The sequence below is a fragment of the Chiroxiphia lanceolata genome, chromosome 4 (assembly GCF_009829145.1).
Source record: "Chiroxiphia lanceolata isolate bChiLan1 chromosome 4, bChiLan1.pri, whole genome shotgun sequence".
In the NCBI taxonomy this organism is placed as follows: Eukaryota; Metazoa; Chordata; class Aves; order Passeriformes; family Pipridae; genus Chiroxiphia; species Chiroxiphia lanceolata.
The window spans coordinates 42906417-42921841 of record NC_045640.1 but is presented as its reverse complement, the minus strand read 5'-3'; the positions used below and the strand labels follow the sequence as shown (position 1 = coordinate 42921841).

General features: G+C 36.5%; 1 protein-coding gene across 4 annotated transcripts in view; it reads left to right on the top strand.

Annotated features, from left to right (window-relative positions):
• Nucleotides 1-15425, top strand: part of RAPGEF2 (Rap guanine nucleotide exchange factor 2) — a 181349-nt gene that overhangs the window by 46718 nt on the left and 119206 nt on the right. For all 4 annotated transcript variants that reach the window (XM_032685082.1, XM_032685083.1, XM_032685080.1 and 1 more), the window contains exons 2-3: nucleotides 4726-4796; nucleotides 8400-8456. In XM_032685082.1, coding sequence (XP_032540973.1) covers nucleotides 4726-4796; nucleotides 8400-8456 — 128 coding nt within the window. The remainder of the gene's footprint in view (nucleotides 1-4725; nucleotides 4797-8399; nucleotides 8457-15425) is intronic.

Genomic DNA, 15425 nt, shown 5'->3' with positions numbered 1-15425 from the left:
GTATAGCTACCTGAGTGGCTGAGAGTCAAATGGTTTCAGGTGCTGGGTGTGTGAAAAAGGGAAAAAGACAGGATCCTATCACTGCAAGGAAAGATAGACAGGACTTCAGCAACCTGGGTTTGGACTGTGGCTTCATTGCTCAAGAAGAAGGAAAAAACTTGGCATTGCTGCCTTATTAGGACATCACAATTTGAGGAGTTCCCACTTTGAGCTAAAATAAGTGTTTAGTCAACCATATAGAAATGACAAATGCCTCTCTTTTTGTGAGCAATTTCATGGCCTGTTTAAACCCATCGAAGACTTCGAGGTCCCACCTTTTCCCCGCTGCATGAGCGGTTGCCTTCAAGACAATGAATTGAGGAATTAGCTTGTGTTTTATTTTTGCCCTTTGATATAAAAGAAACCAAACTATTAAAAGATGAAAGCTGCTGTCTTGTTTACCACTTCACAGAAATGAGTGGATTTCTTACTCACAGAGCAATGAATTTCTCAGCATTTTGCTTAACTGTGGCAAGGATGAATAGTTGAGTTGAGCCTGTAGTTTCACACCTTGATGCAAACCAAGACTGAAACCAGTGTAAGCTTGCGATTTTTAGAGATTTTAAAGAGATTTTAAGTTTTTCAGTCCAAAATAGAAATTTTTCACATCTCTATTATCTTACTAAAGTAAAAATTTCTTCCTTTAGCTAGTGTGAATTTGGGCCCAGCATTCTGGTTTTTTTGCCAAATAGGTTTGAAGCACAAATCAAATGGATAGAAATGACTGGGCACAAACATATGCAGACTTTTATTAGAATGGAGGGCATATTGGTTGCAGACCAATATGTTTCTACCGATCTAATTGAAGTTGAACTGTGTTAAAACTTGAGTCTCTGTTTTGTTTCAAAGTACAGTCAGAACTTTAAAGTGAGCCATCTGACACCACGGAAACCAGCAAATTAAGAAATGACACTGAATTAAACAAATTTTGTGCTGCTCCACACACAGCAACCAAAGCATATGACTTTGACTGCAGTACAGATTTAAGTGGAGGTTATATTTCATGAAGTCTCTTATCTTTCATTTAAATAAAACCTTGCTTTAAAAGCTGTACTAATTTGTGCTATTTGTTTTGGTTTTGGAGTTTGCATTGAGCTGTTTTTTCAAACTGTTGCCTCAATCTTTGTATAGAACTTGATTCTTGTAGCAAGATCAGCTGAGCCCTTGCATGGCTTTTGCTTTTTTTTTTTCCTTTCAATTCTGCTGGCTGGATAAAACTAGAAAGCAGAATGTTGGTAGATCCTCTGTGCTTTTGTGTAAGTAGTCTTTACTGTAGCAGAATATTTAGCCAGTTGTAGTGGAGATGATTGTCTTTGCTCCTCTTGACATTTTAAAACTCTTATAAAATTATATTTAAAAAAAAATGAGGGAGAAACTGTAGAGAATGACTTTCTCTGAGGTTCTGAGGTTCGGTCTGCCACCTTGTGGTCATTTGAGTACATGGCTTTTAAAAGCGGTATCCAAAAAAGTATCAGCCTGCTGCTGTCACCTGCCTGTTTTTATATATCCTGCTAGTGGCAGGTTTCAGGGACACTGTGAGCTAGCAGGAATGTTTCTGTAAGTCACAGTGGGGTTAAATTTAGCTGCTGTTTTAAGGGTTTTGCTCAATTAGCCGGCATAAATCACATAGGCAGGTTACATCCTTGAAAGACAGAGGTCTTTGCCTGAGAGTTTTAGAAGTTTAGCTTTTGTCAAGTGTCTAGAATATCAAAACCAAAAACTTTCATAGCCTAATTTTATGTGTGTGTGTTTTTTGTGAAATGACTTTCAGAATCTGCTTAGGACATTACAACACTTGGCACAAATATTTTTGAAGGACTCTTGAATTCTGTCAGTTCACTTTTAATTAAGAAGTTAAAGCAGCTGTCTGTGTTTGATATTGAGTATTTTTGCTAACTAAACAAAGCATATTTTTTTCTGAGATAAATGGAAAGCCTAGGTGTCCTAATGACAATAACTCGATATTCTAATTTTACTTTTTCTTAAATTGCTTTCCTACTCTTTAATGCTGCAGACTGACTGGAAGCATGCAGTGCTTTCTGACAATATATGGATATATATTTGCTGTTTTGACTCTACTACCGTTTTCCATACCTTGCACTGTTATGGAGAAGTTGATTGAAAGGAGTGTTCCTGGGTATTTTTTACTTCAATTTCAATGCCAAACCTTTGGTGCTAGAGGGAGCTGTTACCTGCCAGACACCCTCTGGAAAGATACAGCTTAATGAATGGGCAGCAGCTCACTTTGCCATTTTTCGGAAACAGCCAGTGCATGTCAGCTGAGATGTTATAATGACTATTTACTTTGATAGGACCCAACTGCTGAAGCTACTGGACTGTTTTCTTGCTGCTTTTTTTGCAAATAAAAAAAAAAGCCTCTCACCTTAGTTCTCTCAGTGATGAGATATCTCTAGCCAGCAACCAAGATTTTTTTAGTTGTGGTTTCCCCTGCCCCCCTTGCCCCTCCTATTTATTAAAGATCTTTAGATGTTTAGATCTTTAATGTCCCTTTCAACCCAAACCATTCTATGGTTCTCTGACTCCCTTCAGTGATTTAATTAGTTCCCTCTGCATTGAGTCACTTCAGCTGCATTTCTCTAGGAACATAACCTGCATTCATTAGTGCTTTATATATCTGTAGGGTCACTAGGTTTGTGTCATCCATGAGTTTTGAAAACCAAATGTCTTTTACGTCTGTGGATCGCTGTAAGCTAGCATCTGTTCTGGGAATACTTTACAGCAGATAAAATCTCTGCCACTTCTGAGAAACCTCAGTGCAAGCCGGTGGCAGAAAGGTTACTCTCCTTCTGTCTCATCTTGTCGTTAGACAGACTTGCAGGAAATTAGTTAGAGTAGCACCTTCTGGCCAGGCTCTTTTCCATCTAATGTGCTGCTACGAGCATCTAATCCTCAGTGCTCCACTCCCAACTTGCTGTGGTAGCTGGTGCCTTGTGCTGCACAGTCCACACGTCTGGATGAGCAGCAGTGGTGCCATGGAGACTGTCTGGCTTGCATCTTGCCCTGCTGCCTGCACAGGGCTCCTGGGAGCTTCTACTCACCTCCAGCCTGTCTAGCAAGTGAGCAGGTCACTGACTACAGCACACATGTCTTTTCACACACTTTTATTAATACTAAAAAAAAAAAAAAAAAGGGCAAGCAATGACTGTATTTTCTCTTCAAAGCCTTCTGTGTGCAAGGTCCCTCTGTCCCAAACCATGCATAATTACTTGTGTCTTTTTTGTGCCCTTTGCTCCTCACAGGACCAAAGCCTCTAGAGAGCAAGGGAACAGAAGGACCAGAATAGAAGTGAAATTGCAGTATTTTGGCTTGTGTGTTTCTTCTTCTTTTTCAAACTGAATATTTACCTTTTCATTGTGAGAAAAAATGTTTGTTTTGATACCGAATGAGAGACATCTATTTAGCCTTAACCATTGAGTGTAACTCTTGGTATCCTTTCTGACATGTTACCATGGTTTTAACAAGTACAGCAACATTTCTACACTTAATGTATTTAAATGGATTTTATTTTTATTTTTCTTTCTTAAATTCAGGTTCTCTCTGTGACTTCAGTCCTAACATCTTGGCTCAAATACCACATCTAGCATTCTGTCATTGTATCTGAAAACAAATATTTCTTGTACTTTGTGGTCAGTTTTAAATACACAAATATTTCACAGTGATCAAATCTTTCATAAATTTCCAGCTTAGTTATATTCTATTACTTGAAAACATCTTCTTAGAGTAAGTTATGAGAGTTGTATTGGTGTTAGTTTATTCTGAACTTTGTCAACCTCAGCTAGTGGTTGTGAACCATTACTCTGATTTTCAGTGAGTTATGCATAATACTTTGTCTCTCAACTAGCAAATTTAAGAAAAGAAAAAGGATGATGAAACAGCACGAAATCTGTGATCTAAAGTTAAATCACCCTAGAGGTTGTGTGCTGCACTGAAGTTTTCTCATAAGTCCTGTAGTCATTTTAAATATAAATTGAGCAAAACCTCTGCCTGACATTGGTGTTTCCCTAGTTGCATCTTAGAAAGTTTTAGTCTTCAATGCTCTTTTTATCTCTTTGTTAATGTTGTTTTGTGAGCTGGGTATTGGAGGTCCACAACATTGAAAGTAACATTTTACCATGTAACTAGCATTGTATTTTTGATTTTTTTTTTGTTATTATTGTCTTGTGCCAGTTTTTTTCGTGTCTAAGATTATGACACATCTTCCATTTGAAGAAGATACAATTTTAAAATATCTCTGTACAATGGAGTATTTTGTTAGGCTGTTTTGTACTTTTTTCTTTTCCTCTGAACAGGAAAAGACCTATTTCTTATGACCTTGCTTTATGAAATAAATGAAGGTTTTTGGGTATATTGGCCTTGGAAAGCAGGACAGTGATAGTTGCAAAGTAGCTCTCTTGCAATTCTGGATTAGGCTTGTTTCCTAGACAATGAATAATGACAGCAGAAGCAGAAAGGTTTCTGTATTTGATATGGATGTGGTATGATTCTCCCCCATGTCAGGTTCCAATGTATAATCAAAGGTTTTCCTGCAATTTGCCTTTAACCTCCTGAAAATGTTCCTACTACCCCAATAGGAGAACTTTGGATGTTTTCAAAAAATTTTGAAGAGGTATTTTAATAGCTTGTACCGAACTGAGAATCCTAATAATGTTTTCCTCATGTTTGTAGGACTTGGAGATTGTTTATTCGTATTTACATGGAATGGAAGCTTTGTCGAATCTGAGAGAGCATCAGCTAAGGTACGATACTTTGTCATTACAAAACACATATGTTAATGCATTAACAAAGCAAAGGAACAGTAGTTTTGCTAACTGTATATTACCTCTTGTGTGCCCTACCTCAAACTGAAAAGCTGACTTTCACTTCCTCCATTTCTTCCCTTCTTTATTGTCCTAACACTTTGCCCTTGTATGTGTGCATATACATCTCTATTTGTTCCTTCCTATTTATGTCTATTGTGGATGCATTTGTTTTCTTTTCAAATTTTCAGACTAGAAGTAAATGCTTTACGTACAGAGTATAAGGTCCAGTCCTGATTGAAAGCTTATATAGAGATGAAATCATTTATGTAATATAATAATCAGGAGAGCGGAGTCTGTTATTCAGCTTCTGTTTCAGTGTGTGCTTACTTTTGTATGGAAATTTTAGACAAATTGAGTACAGCACGTGCTGTACCCAATGATACTTAGTAAAAATATCTAATAAAGGTCATCCACATTTTTTTTACTAAAATACTTCCTGAAGCAAATGACTTAAAGTAAAAACTTTCACATGAACTCCTGATTTTTTGATTCTTTTTGTAAAGACTTGAGTTTGTTTGATTTTTATGTAGTTGTTTCAGTTGTCCTCACATAAGCATCTTACAGCAGAGATTTCTAAGAGTATTTAGGCATTGATGTGAAGCTGGCAGCTGCAGAAGGAGGCCAGCACATCTTCTGTATGCTCTGTGGGGTGAGAGGGTGAATTACTGTTGTTTTGCATCCTGGTGTATGCCAACATTTACCACATCTGAAGATGCTGATGCAGCTTTGACTTGATTAATGCTGGTTTAGGTTCTAATTTCTGGCCTTTTGCTTTGTCATTCTGTGGAAGTCCACGTTCCCAAGCCAATATTCTGTAATTTGGAAAAAATAGAAGGTGGGGTTTTCTTTCTTCCAAAATGATCAAGACACATTTTGCAATATGAATGTTGACTTCAAAGAAGTCTCTGTAATTACTTTGCTTTGGAAGGAGTCCGTGGTCATATTCAGCTAAATTATTTTGTGTTATGTTATTATGTGCAAAACTTTTAGCACATGAAGTTTTGCATAGCTGAACTGATGTTGTTTACAAAGATCAAAGTGTGCACATATGGTTGCGTGGTATGTTGGTATGTGCTTCTTGGCTTCCTGTGCAGAATGAGGTTCCTGCTGAGGAATGTGTGGAACTTGCTCTCCCAGCATAGTGAATTCCTCAGAGAGAGCTTCTGTTTACAGTACCATACATGGAAAAGGCTGGGCTCCTGGCAGATGTTGAACTGAAAGCTTTTATAGTATCCTTTAGGATACAACTCTTCTTTTGGCAGTGGAATGCCATAAAACCCTCTGAGATTCTTTAAAACCTAGTGTGTTAAATGTGACCTCTAGTAGTAAATAACTTACCACATGGCTTGCTGGTGATCTCATATTGAATTTATTATATTTGTTTAGGAAGCGGACAAAGATCACATTTGAGTGATCGAGCAAGAATTGGGCACCAGTACTGACCAGAACTAATTCAATTTTTCAAATACTTGAGGAAGCAATCTAGTTTGTGCTACTTGGTCACTGTAATTTCTAACTGTGCCACTGTAACACAAGAATTGAAACGCTTGGCTACCTTCTGTAAGAGGCATTTTTTCCTCTATTCCTGTCCTAATAATGGAACCAAAATGCTGTAATACTCAGTGACAGTGGTGAACTTGCGTGACTTTATCAAGAATGTGCTTCCTTCTATCCCAATTCAGAGGGGAACAAAACTTGCTTGTTGAAGTGATTCTGTTTCCTCTAACTCCTACTCTTAGATGGCCCATTGCCTTGCATCATTTCAGACCAGTACGGCATGGACTATCCTTGAGCAGTATTTTAATTTTTAAATCTGACTTCTAACAATGACTCTTTTTTTGGTATCTTCTCACCAGTAACTTCATGTCTGTACTCCCCTTCCCTCTTAAAACAGAGGATCAGAGAGAAGATGAGGGCTCAGGAGGTAGAAGCTTTTCAGTGTCTGTAAAAGATTTTGACAAGACCCAATTTTATGGTGGAGAGCACTGTCTGAAAAGAGGTGGTTCTGTGGTTCAAAAAGTTTTTGCTGTGCCAGGAAGCAGGAAGATTTTTCTTTAGCTGAAATTGGTACGCAATACATAATGCTTAATTATATACAGTACAGACATTGCCTGGAAAAAAGTTCTCAAAGATGGCCCAAAGAGTAGATCTAAAATAATGGGGTTGGAAGAAAGGCTGTGGTAATAAAACTTGATTACTAATTTGTATCTATACCTATATAGATATTTTATTAGCAAACAGAATTACAATCTCAATTTTCTGTTAACAATTTATGAATAATCAGGATACCACTATAAGCCTACCAGTTCTGGACAGAAAAAGCATTATTTCTTTGTGGGCTGAATTAATATATAAAAATCCTGCAAGAGGTGAGTGCTAAGGTGACTTTTGTAGCAGTCTGTTGGCTATTGAAATGAATGACCTAGGAAGTGGCAAAGAGATGCCTTTTTAAAATGTTACATCAAGCCCAGACTAACTCTTCCAGGCCTCAAATCAACTTTTTTAAGAGTTTTTGCCTTAGCAGCAATTCTTGAGTGCTTTTGTCTGCTTACGATATCGTTGCTGGCAGCTGGTCATTGGTACACTGAGATTCTGAGGATGAATTGTGTGAGGAAAGAAAATTTACTTCCAAAATTTAAATATAGTTACTCGTTTGAATGTTCACATGAGCCTCTTAGGCAAATCTCTGTCTTACTGTCTGTCAAATAGCCTTGGGGTTTGCAGTCTGCTTCAGAGCCACAGAAAGGCCAAGGGAGGCAGAGGGATTTGTTTCCTTCCCCTTCCCCCCCTATCTCCCAAGTAATTTGTACGACTGTTTCCTTAAGACAATAGACAGAAATGACATGTTAATTTTTTTTTTTTTACACCAAATTAACATTAGATTTCCTAATATGTGGTAAGTTCTATTATAATTTCCCTCTATTATGCCACATTTGTCAGGGAGACAGTGAATACAAAAGTACTTTAATCCTCCGCTCTAGACAGAGGATTTCTCTGCAGGAAATTGTCTCTACTTTGAACCCTCTGGGATTTCAGCATTAAAATCTCATGGTAATTTTCAAGTTACTCAATTTTAGCAAAATGAGAAGCATTGATTTACCATGCAACATAATTTCTTGTTTTATCTATTGAGCCTGACTTGAAAATGGGAGCAGTTTTTATATTGTTTTATTTCTGATGGGTGTTGTATATAACACATTTCCATCCACTTCTAAAATTCAGAATTGTTTTTTATAAAGCAACTTTATCGCATCACTTTATAAAATGAGATCAGTATAATTATATCCATTTTTATAGAATTTTTTTTATAGGAACAGTTACATCTAATGTCCTAAATCAAATCTGATCTTGGATGAACTAATAACTTTAATGCTTATATTTAACAATTTGTTTTCCTAAATTATGAATCAACTTAGCTTTAAATTGATGGTTAGTTTCTGCTAGTGGTGGAGGCACATGGAAATGCTGAGTAACTTCAGAAAGTGAAGTCTTTGTGACACTGATAAGAATTGTAACTACAAGTGACTTCTTCTCTTTCAGAATGATGTGTGAAACTGTTAGATATGAAAGGCATGAAGCGAATGAAGTTCTGTACTAGTAAGTATTTCTGCTTCCTTTTGTAGAATATTTAAAGAATTAATTAATTTTAAAGTGAGTTGAGGACAGTGATTGATGCCAAATCCCTTGCCCAGTGCACAGTGTGTAAATATAAACGATCCACTTCATTTTCATCATCAAACAGTGGAGAAATTTGCTGGTGCCAGGGAGAGAGCTAACAGTGGCTCTTGCTCAGTGGTGCATGTTGTATTAAATTTATATAAAATTAGAGGGTGTGGGATGTCTTCTCGTTAGTTGTCATTTTGTTTTACTTCAGTTTTGTGAAAGTAGTAGTGATCAGCTTTTCGTGCTAGAGGTGCCAAATTGACACATATAATGTGGTTTATAATTAGCAGGGATGTGCTCTAATGTCAACTCAGATTTGCTGTAGAGATCTGAGAATTGCGATTGCTTCATTTATGCAAACAATTTATTGAAACAAAATGTTTATCGTATTTTTACTTACTGCCCTCTAAACCAGACTCTAAATGCATATTGTTTCTGGGTTGTCTGGTGTTATTTGAATATTTAAGCATACAAAAAGCCTGTATGGTTTCTTTAATATATGTGTAATTTTTCCTGTATTGACCATCATGAAGATGATGTGATTGAACAAACTTTAATGCTGAGCCTTGACAATTCAGCAAAGTTAAATTAAGGTCTAATGAAACCCAGTAATGTTATGTATGGGAAATGCGCAAGGTAAAAATCCATAGGTGGATAGATAAAATCTATAGGTGGATAGATAAGTTTAATTAGACCAGTACAATCTTTATTCATTTTACAGACTGATTTGCTAGAGACTGTTGTGCTGGTGATTTGTCCTTTTCTAGGCAGTTGGTTTGTGTCTGTTATGTGTAACAGAGTTTCTGTTTAGACCCAGTATTTTTTGGCTCGTTCTAACCACTGACTTAAATTTAAATTATATGCTGAATTAATCAATTCTGCTAGTTAACCATATACTTAATACAAGCAAAAGTTGTAGGAAATATGTGCCTGAAAAAAGAAAATTCACAAACAGAAAACTGTGAAATCTAGGTTAACTTGAAGTGCTTTTTGCACTTCTTTTGGACTGATTTCCTTTGTCACTCCTTTCATGTGACTTCATCTTCACTTTGGTTGTTTGCCTGTCATTCATATTTACTTGCTTCTTGACATTTTTTCCCCATGACTTATTCAGTAGATTTAATGGGCAGTTTGGCAGTTTCTGGATAGAGATGCTAATGTAAAATGTGCTTGCACTACTGTTTTACATTTCTCATTTAATCTTTAATGGGCTAAACCTGAAAGTTAGCACTGAATATTTTTTATTTAAAAAAAAATTAAAAATTCAATATTTTTAAGCCTGAAATATACGTTCTGTTACTCTGAGTAACAGAACGTACAATTTTTTTTTAATAAACGATTTGAGATCTACCGGGTAAGAAAATCCCATGGAACCTGCAGTCTTTTTTCAGTGTTCTATTTTTAGAAGAATAAACTTGGAGGAATCCTTTTTTTTGTTTCTCAAACTCAGCCTATGTGTTGAAGATGTATTCTTCTAAAAAACAGAATTCCAATTTTACAGTGTACATGTTTGGAAAAATTCTTTGAGTACTGCGGGAGATAAGCAAACTGATAGCCAGGCCAGAATCAACCCACTCTGTTATGAGCTATACGAAATGAGTTTGAAACATGGAACCTGGTCACTTTTTGTTGAACATACCAGAATTTATTACTTAAAACTCTTATTTTGATCATGAAGGCTGAGATTTTAAAAAAGTATTATATTTGAACTTTTTAGATTGTTTGTTAAATTACAACCTTATTTTTCCCCCAGTGATGGTATGTTTGCAGTGAAATCTCAGTTGGGTGCTACATCTATTAAAATAGCTGCGACTGTTGGAGTTGTTAATTGACTTGTGTGTGTGACCTCCCTGAGGCACAACTTAATGTCTCAATGCAGAAAAGTTAAATCTTTATCCCTAAGTGCTAACATGCAAACTAATACCGTTGCTTTGTTTATTTCATCAAAACTTTCTCATAGTGAAAATTTTGTTTTTGTCTGCATTGTTAGCTGTATGTATAAAGAGGTAAGTTTCTATTGCGTGTATGCAATGCTGAAAATAATTATCTGCATTCCTTACAAACACAGTAATTATTTTATCCTACATTAAAAAAAAGTAGTTAATTTTCATGGTATCTCTATAGATTTTTTTTTTTTGACCAAAGGGGTAAAATAGGGCACGTTGTTTAAAATTGGCTCATCTCATCTGCATTTACTTTACTATCAGCGGGTATACATGGTAGTGACAAATTCTCAAACCCTGCGGCCATCTCACTGTTTAAATGGAAACTGGGTTATTAGAAGTGGCAGTTCAGCTTGAGTTATTCTTCATTTGCCAGTCATCCTACTACTTGCATTTGATGGGAAGATAATGATAAAAGGGCTCAAAAACCTGCAAAGCAAAATTTCAGAGTTGGGGTTTGCTTGACACGCACACTTGTTCTGTTTTTTTCTTAATCTACTTCTCATTAAAAAGCTATTTATTTTGGTCATTTGATACATATTTTCTCAGTAGTTCAAAGGAAAAAAAGTTCTGTTTTCATGTCTGCAGGATAGTAATTGTAGATGTCTCCAACAGTAAGTTTCCAATTAGCTTTTTCTTTGGGAAGCAAAGTTTTAGCAGATTTGTAGAGGGTGTTTATACCTCTTGACAGTTGAATAAAATTTTTCAGATCAAAATTTAAATGTTTGGTCTGATGGCAGACAGCAATCTTTGGCAATAGATGCTTTGCTCTTAAGGAAATTAATGGGTCTCTAATAAATGCAGTACCTCTTTTTCCTCCTCATTTTTCGTGCAAGGACTGTATGTGTTTTTCAGCCCTGCTCTTTGATATTTGTCTGTATGCATCAGTGGTGTTTGGCTTAGTCTTTCTGTAAGGAAGTTGTATATGTCTTTAGACTTTACTTATTTTCTTCCCTAAGGATATTGAATTAGCAGAAAATATTTCAAGATTTGATGACCTGCAGTCCAAAGTAATTCAATAATAAAACCTCATGTGTTTCTGAATTTCCAGGCTGTAGCACATGTTTTTGTGATCACATTCCCTGTAATTTCTGAGCAATTGAACCTGGAGCTAACTTAGGTACTGCTTGTATTGTTTTTTAAAAATACAAAGGAAACTCCAATCCCAGGTTATTGTAAAGTTGTCCTAGTTTAAGAGATCCTTCAAAAGAAAGCCTAATAGAATATATGCTCCTACCTCCCACATGTCCCTAGTGAGAAAATGTGTATTTTGGATTTAAGCTCTGATCAGTAAAAAATTGTCTCAGTCTGCAGCATTTTAGTAGTAACCTATTGGTTTTGATTGTGTTGATTCTTAGAAAAGGACAAGTGTTTAAAGAAGAGTAGTTATCTCTTGGATATCTTGAACTGAATTTCAGTGTTAATTTCTATGGCTGAAAAAAGCTCTTGTCTAATGCCAACATGTTTGTGTGCTTTTATGTCATTCAGTTGTGCAGCCTTTAATGAAATTCAGTGTGGGGAATAAAAAAGTAGAAGTTGTGCATGTAAACTGGAGATTGGAGAGAAAAAATCTTCTGTAGAACTGAGTTATTACTACAGAGAGTGTCCACAGCTGAAACGAGAAATAACAAGTTTGTTAATTTCTAAATTACTAACACTGGTAGGCAAGTGTGTGGCAAAAAGCTGTATTTGTACAATTCTGTTTTGTCTTGCTTTTTTCCTCATTCTTTACTTGTCATACGATCTGGGATGAAAAGCATGCACTTCTGTTAAGACTGTAGTGCATATATGGGAGGTGGAGTGTGGAGACAGAAGGGGATGAGAATTAGAGAATGCTCATCTTTTTTGATATTTCCATGATTAGAACTAAATTCTCAGGCCCAGTAGCAGTAATATCACCATCCAGTCTTAGCCAAGTTTTCTGAATTACATCACCATGGTAAATCACAAGACCCAAACACATTGGGTTTGGGTTAGCCATGCAATGTTCTTCAGTCATGGCTTGACCCAGCTATCAAAACCTGAAACAAATGAAATATGGAAAAGAAATATAAGAGCACAACTTTTTAGTAGCTGCTCAAATACCTATTGTTTTTTTAGATGAAAATGTTAGTGTCTTTCATGAGGTAGAGCATGAAAATGCTGGAGGGCATTAACTTTGTGTAGCTTTGGGACAGGTTGTGTTAGATCATCTCCCAAGGGCACATGGGTGAGATGGACTCAGGGCAGTGACTGGCAGGGAACTTGCAGAGCTTGCTCAGGAGGATGCTCTTCCCAGGGAAGAGACATGCTGTCATCCAGCCAGGTATCATGCATTACACAGGAAGTCATGGGGATTTTGGATGTATCTATAAAATATCTGTGTGTGCCTTAGCTAAGCAGCTGTAGGTCTGTGTAATCAACGTAGAGTTGTTCTGTGCAAGGACAGTTGAGAAATAGATCTATGAGTAGTCTTTAAGAGTGTGAATCTAGGAGTCCAACAATAAAAGTGACATTTATTGAATTCATAGTTCTTTCACAGTAGCATATTGTCCTGAAGACCCTCAAGAGGATAGAAACAGTGCATATAAACCAACAGAAAGTTATACCAATGTTGCTGTACACTTCTGCGTAGCCCGACTTAATTGTACGGCATGTGACAAAAATGAGTTTAAAGCACCTTCTTTAGCTATTATTGCATGATTTTTAAACAGAACAGCTTTGCTGAGACCACCTTACTGAAATTGTATTGAGTGCTTTTATGTTCTGTAGGTGTTCAAGAAATTTTATGATGTTGGTATCATAAAAACTAGTTATTCTATACAGATATAATGTATGTGGTCTATAGCTATATATGTTTATATCTTACAGATATAAAGCTTAAGTCCTAAAAGACTGCAGAAAGTAATTGCTAGAGAAATGTATGAGGATTAATCTGGTGTTTCCACTAGTGGTATTCCAAATTGTCAGTAAAATTAATACCTTGTATTCCTTAATACTTTAACCAGAATTTCTGAGTTTTGGACAGAATGCACCTTTTTGTGGGGGCTTATGTCATATTTCTGCAGTTGCTGTCCTTGTTTACTGAATATTCTTGACTTCACAGAACCCCTATAAAAGATTTCCTCCTTGGTCTTATTTAAAATGCACTGAATATACATAGTAAACTCAGAGTATGTCTTCTTCAGAGAAGCAGAAATAAAACAGAGCTGAGAGTGTGCAGTCTGTTTGGTCATAGATTGGACTCAGTCTCGGAGGTCTTTTCCAGCCTGATTGATTCTGTGATACAGGTGCCCAAGAAGGCCAGTGTCATCCTGGCTTGGATCAGCAGTAGTGTGGCCGGAAGGACCAGGGCAGTGATGGCCCCCCTGTACTCAGCACTGGTGAGGCTGCACCTTGAATCCTGTGTTCAGTTTTGGCCCCCTCACTACAGAAAAGACACTGAAGTGCTGGAGCGTGTCCAGAGAAGGGCAACGTTGCTGGTGAAGGGTCTGGAGTGCAAGTCTTATGAGGAGCAGCTGAGGCATCTGGGGTTGTTTAGCCTGGAGAAAAGGAGGTTCGGGTAGATCTTATTGTTCTCTACAGCTACCTGAAAGGATGCTGTAGCAGAGTGGAGATCGGTCTCTTCCATGTAAGAAGTGATAGGACAAGAGGAAATGGCCTCAAGTTGTGCTGGGGAGGTTTACACTGACTATCAAGAAAGATTTCTTTACAGAAATGCTTGTCAAGCACTCGCACAGTCTACCCAGGGAAGGTATTTAAAAGACATTGTAGATGTGGTGCTTGGTGACATGGTTTAATGGTGAATATAACAGTACTGGGTTAATGGTTGGACTTCATCATTGTAAAGGTCTTTTCCAACCTAAATGATTCTAGGATTGCTGGGTCAGTATCTGAATTTTCAGGTATATATATGTATAAAATATATTCATATATTCGTGCTGCTTTTACATCCATAGGTTTCTGTGGAAATCCTGCAGCACTATATTTAATAATGCAAAGAACTGCTGCAGCAGGGCTGGTTTCTTCTTCCTTTTTTTTTTTCTTCTTTGTCCTGAAAGTATTCCTAAAGGTGTATTGCACCTTCTGCTAGTTGGATAGTTACCAAAATAGCATTGGGATACTGCCAGTTCTGCACTGCAGTAAATCAGGAACCTGAATTCATATGTTGTATTGTGAATGCATTTTCTGTGGGAAATTTCTTAGGCAATGTGTATCATTAAAACAAACACATTCAAGGACCTGACAGTTGTCTCTGTATAAACAGACACTGAATCAAGGCTTCTTAGTAGTGTCAGTGATCAGTGTTAATCTGTTGGCTTTGCATAGCCAGTTCTAAATTTCTGTTACTGTTTGACCTGATTTTGAGACTTCTTTGAATGACAACTGAAGTGATGTTTTTGCACCTTCTTCGCTGTAAATGCTTCACTAAAACCTATCGTATTTTTGTTGTTGCTGTAATTCTGAGAATAAAAGCTTTGATTTTGGAGAAATACTAGGAGGCGATTAGATATAAGAACAGATTTGTCTGTCTTGACCACAGAGTGTTTTAGATCCAAGATTATTTTATTTTACTACTTCTGTAATTTTTTTTCTTATGATTTAGGAGACTATAATTTTGTTTTCAATTTCTCTTCTGCTATCAAGGGATAATTCACTGTACAAGTTTAGGATCAAGATTTCAGTGACAGTAGGTCAATTAGCTTGTGTGTGTTTGTTTGCATAATATATTTATTGATTGCCTGTTTAATCACCTGTCTTAGACTGACAGGCATTACTGACACTGCAATAATCTTTAATTTGACTGAATTTTCTGTTTTATTTTTATTGATTTTATAAGTGGAAAAGAATACAAATAAATTTAATACTCTAAAGAAAAATATACTTCTGATTATTTGTTTTCAGAATACTGAGTAATTACTTTCTGTGGTTCATTCTTCTTCATTTCCCATTCTTTCTACCAGGAAACAAGACACCAGTT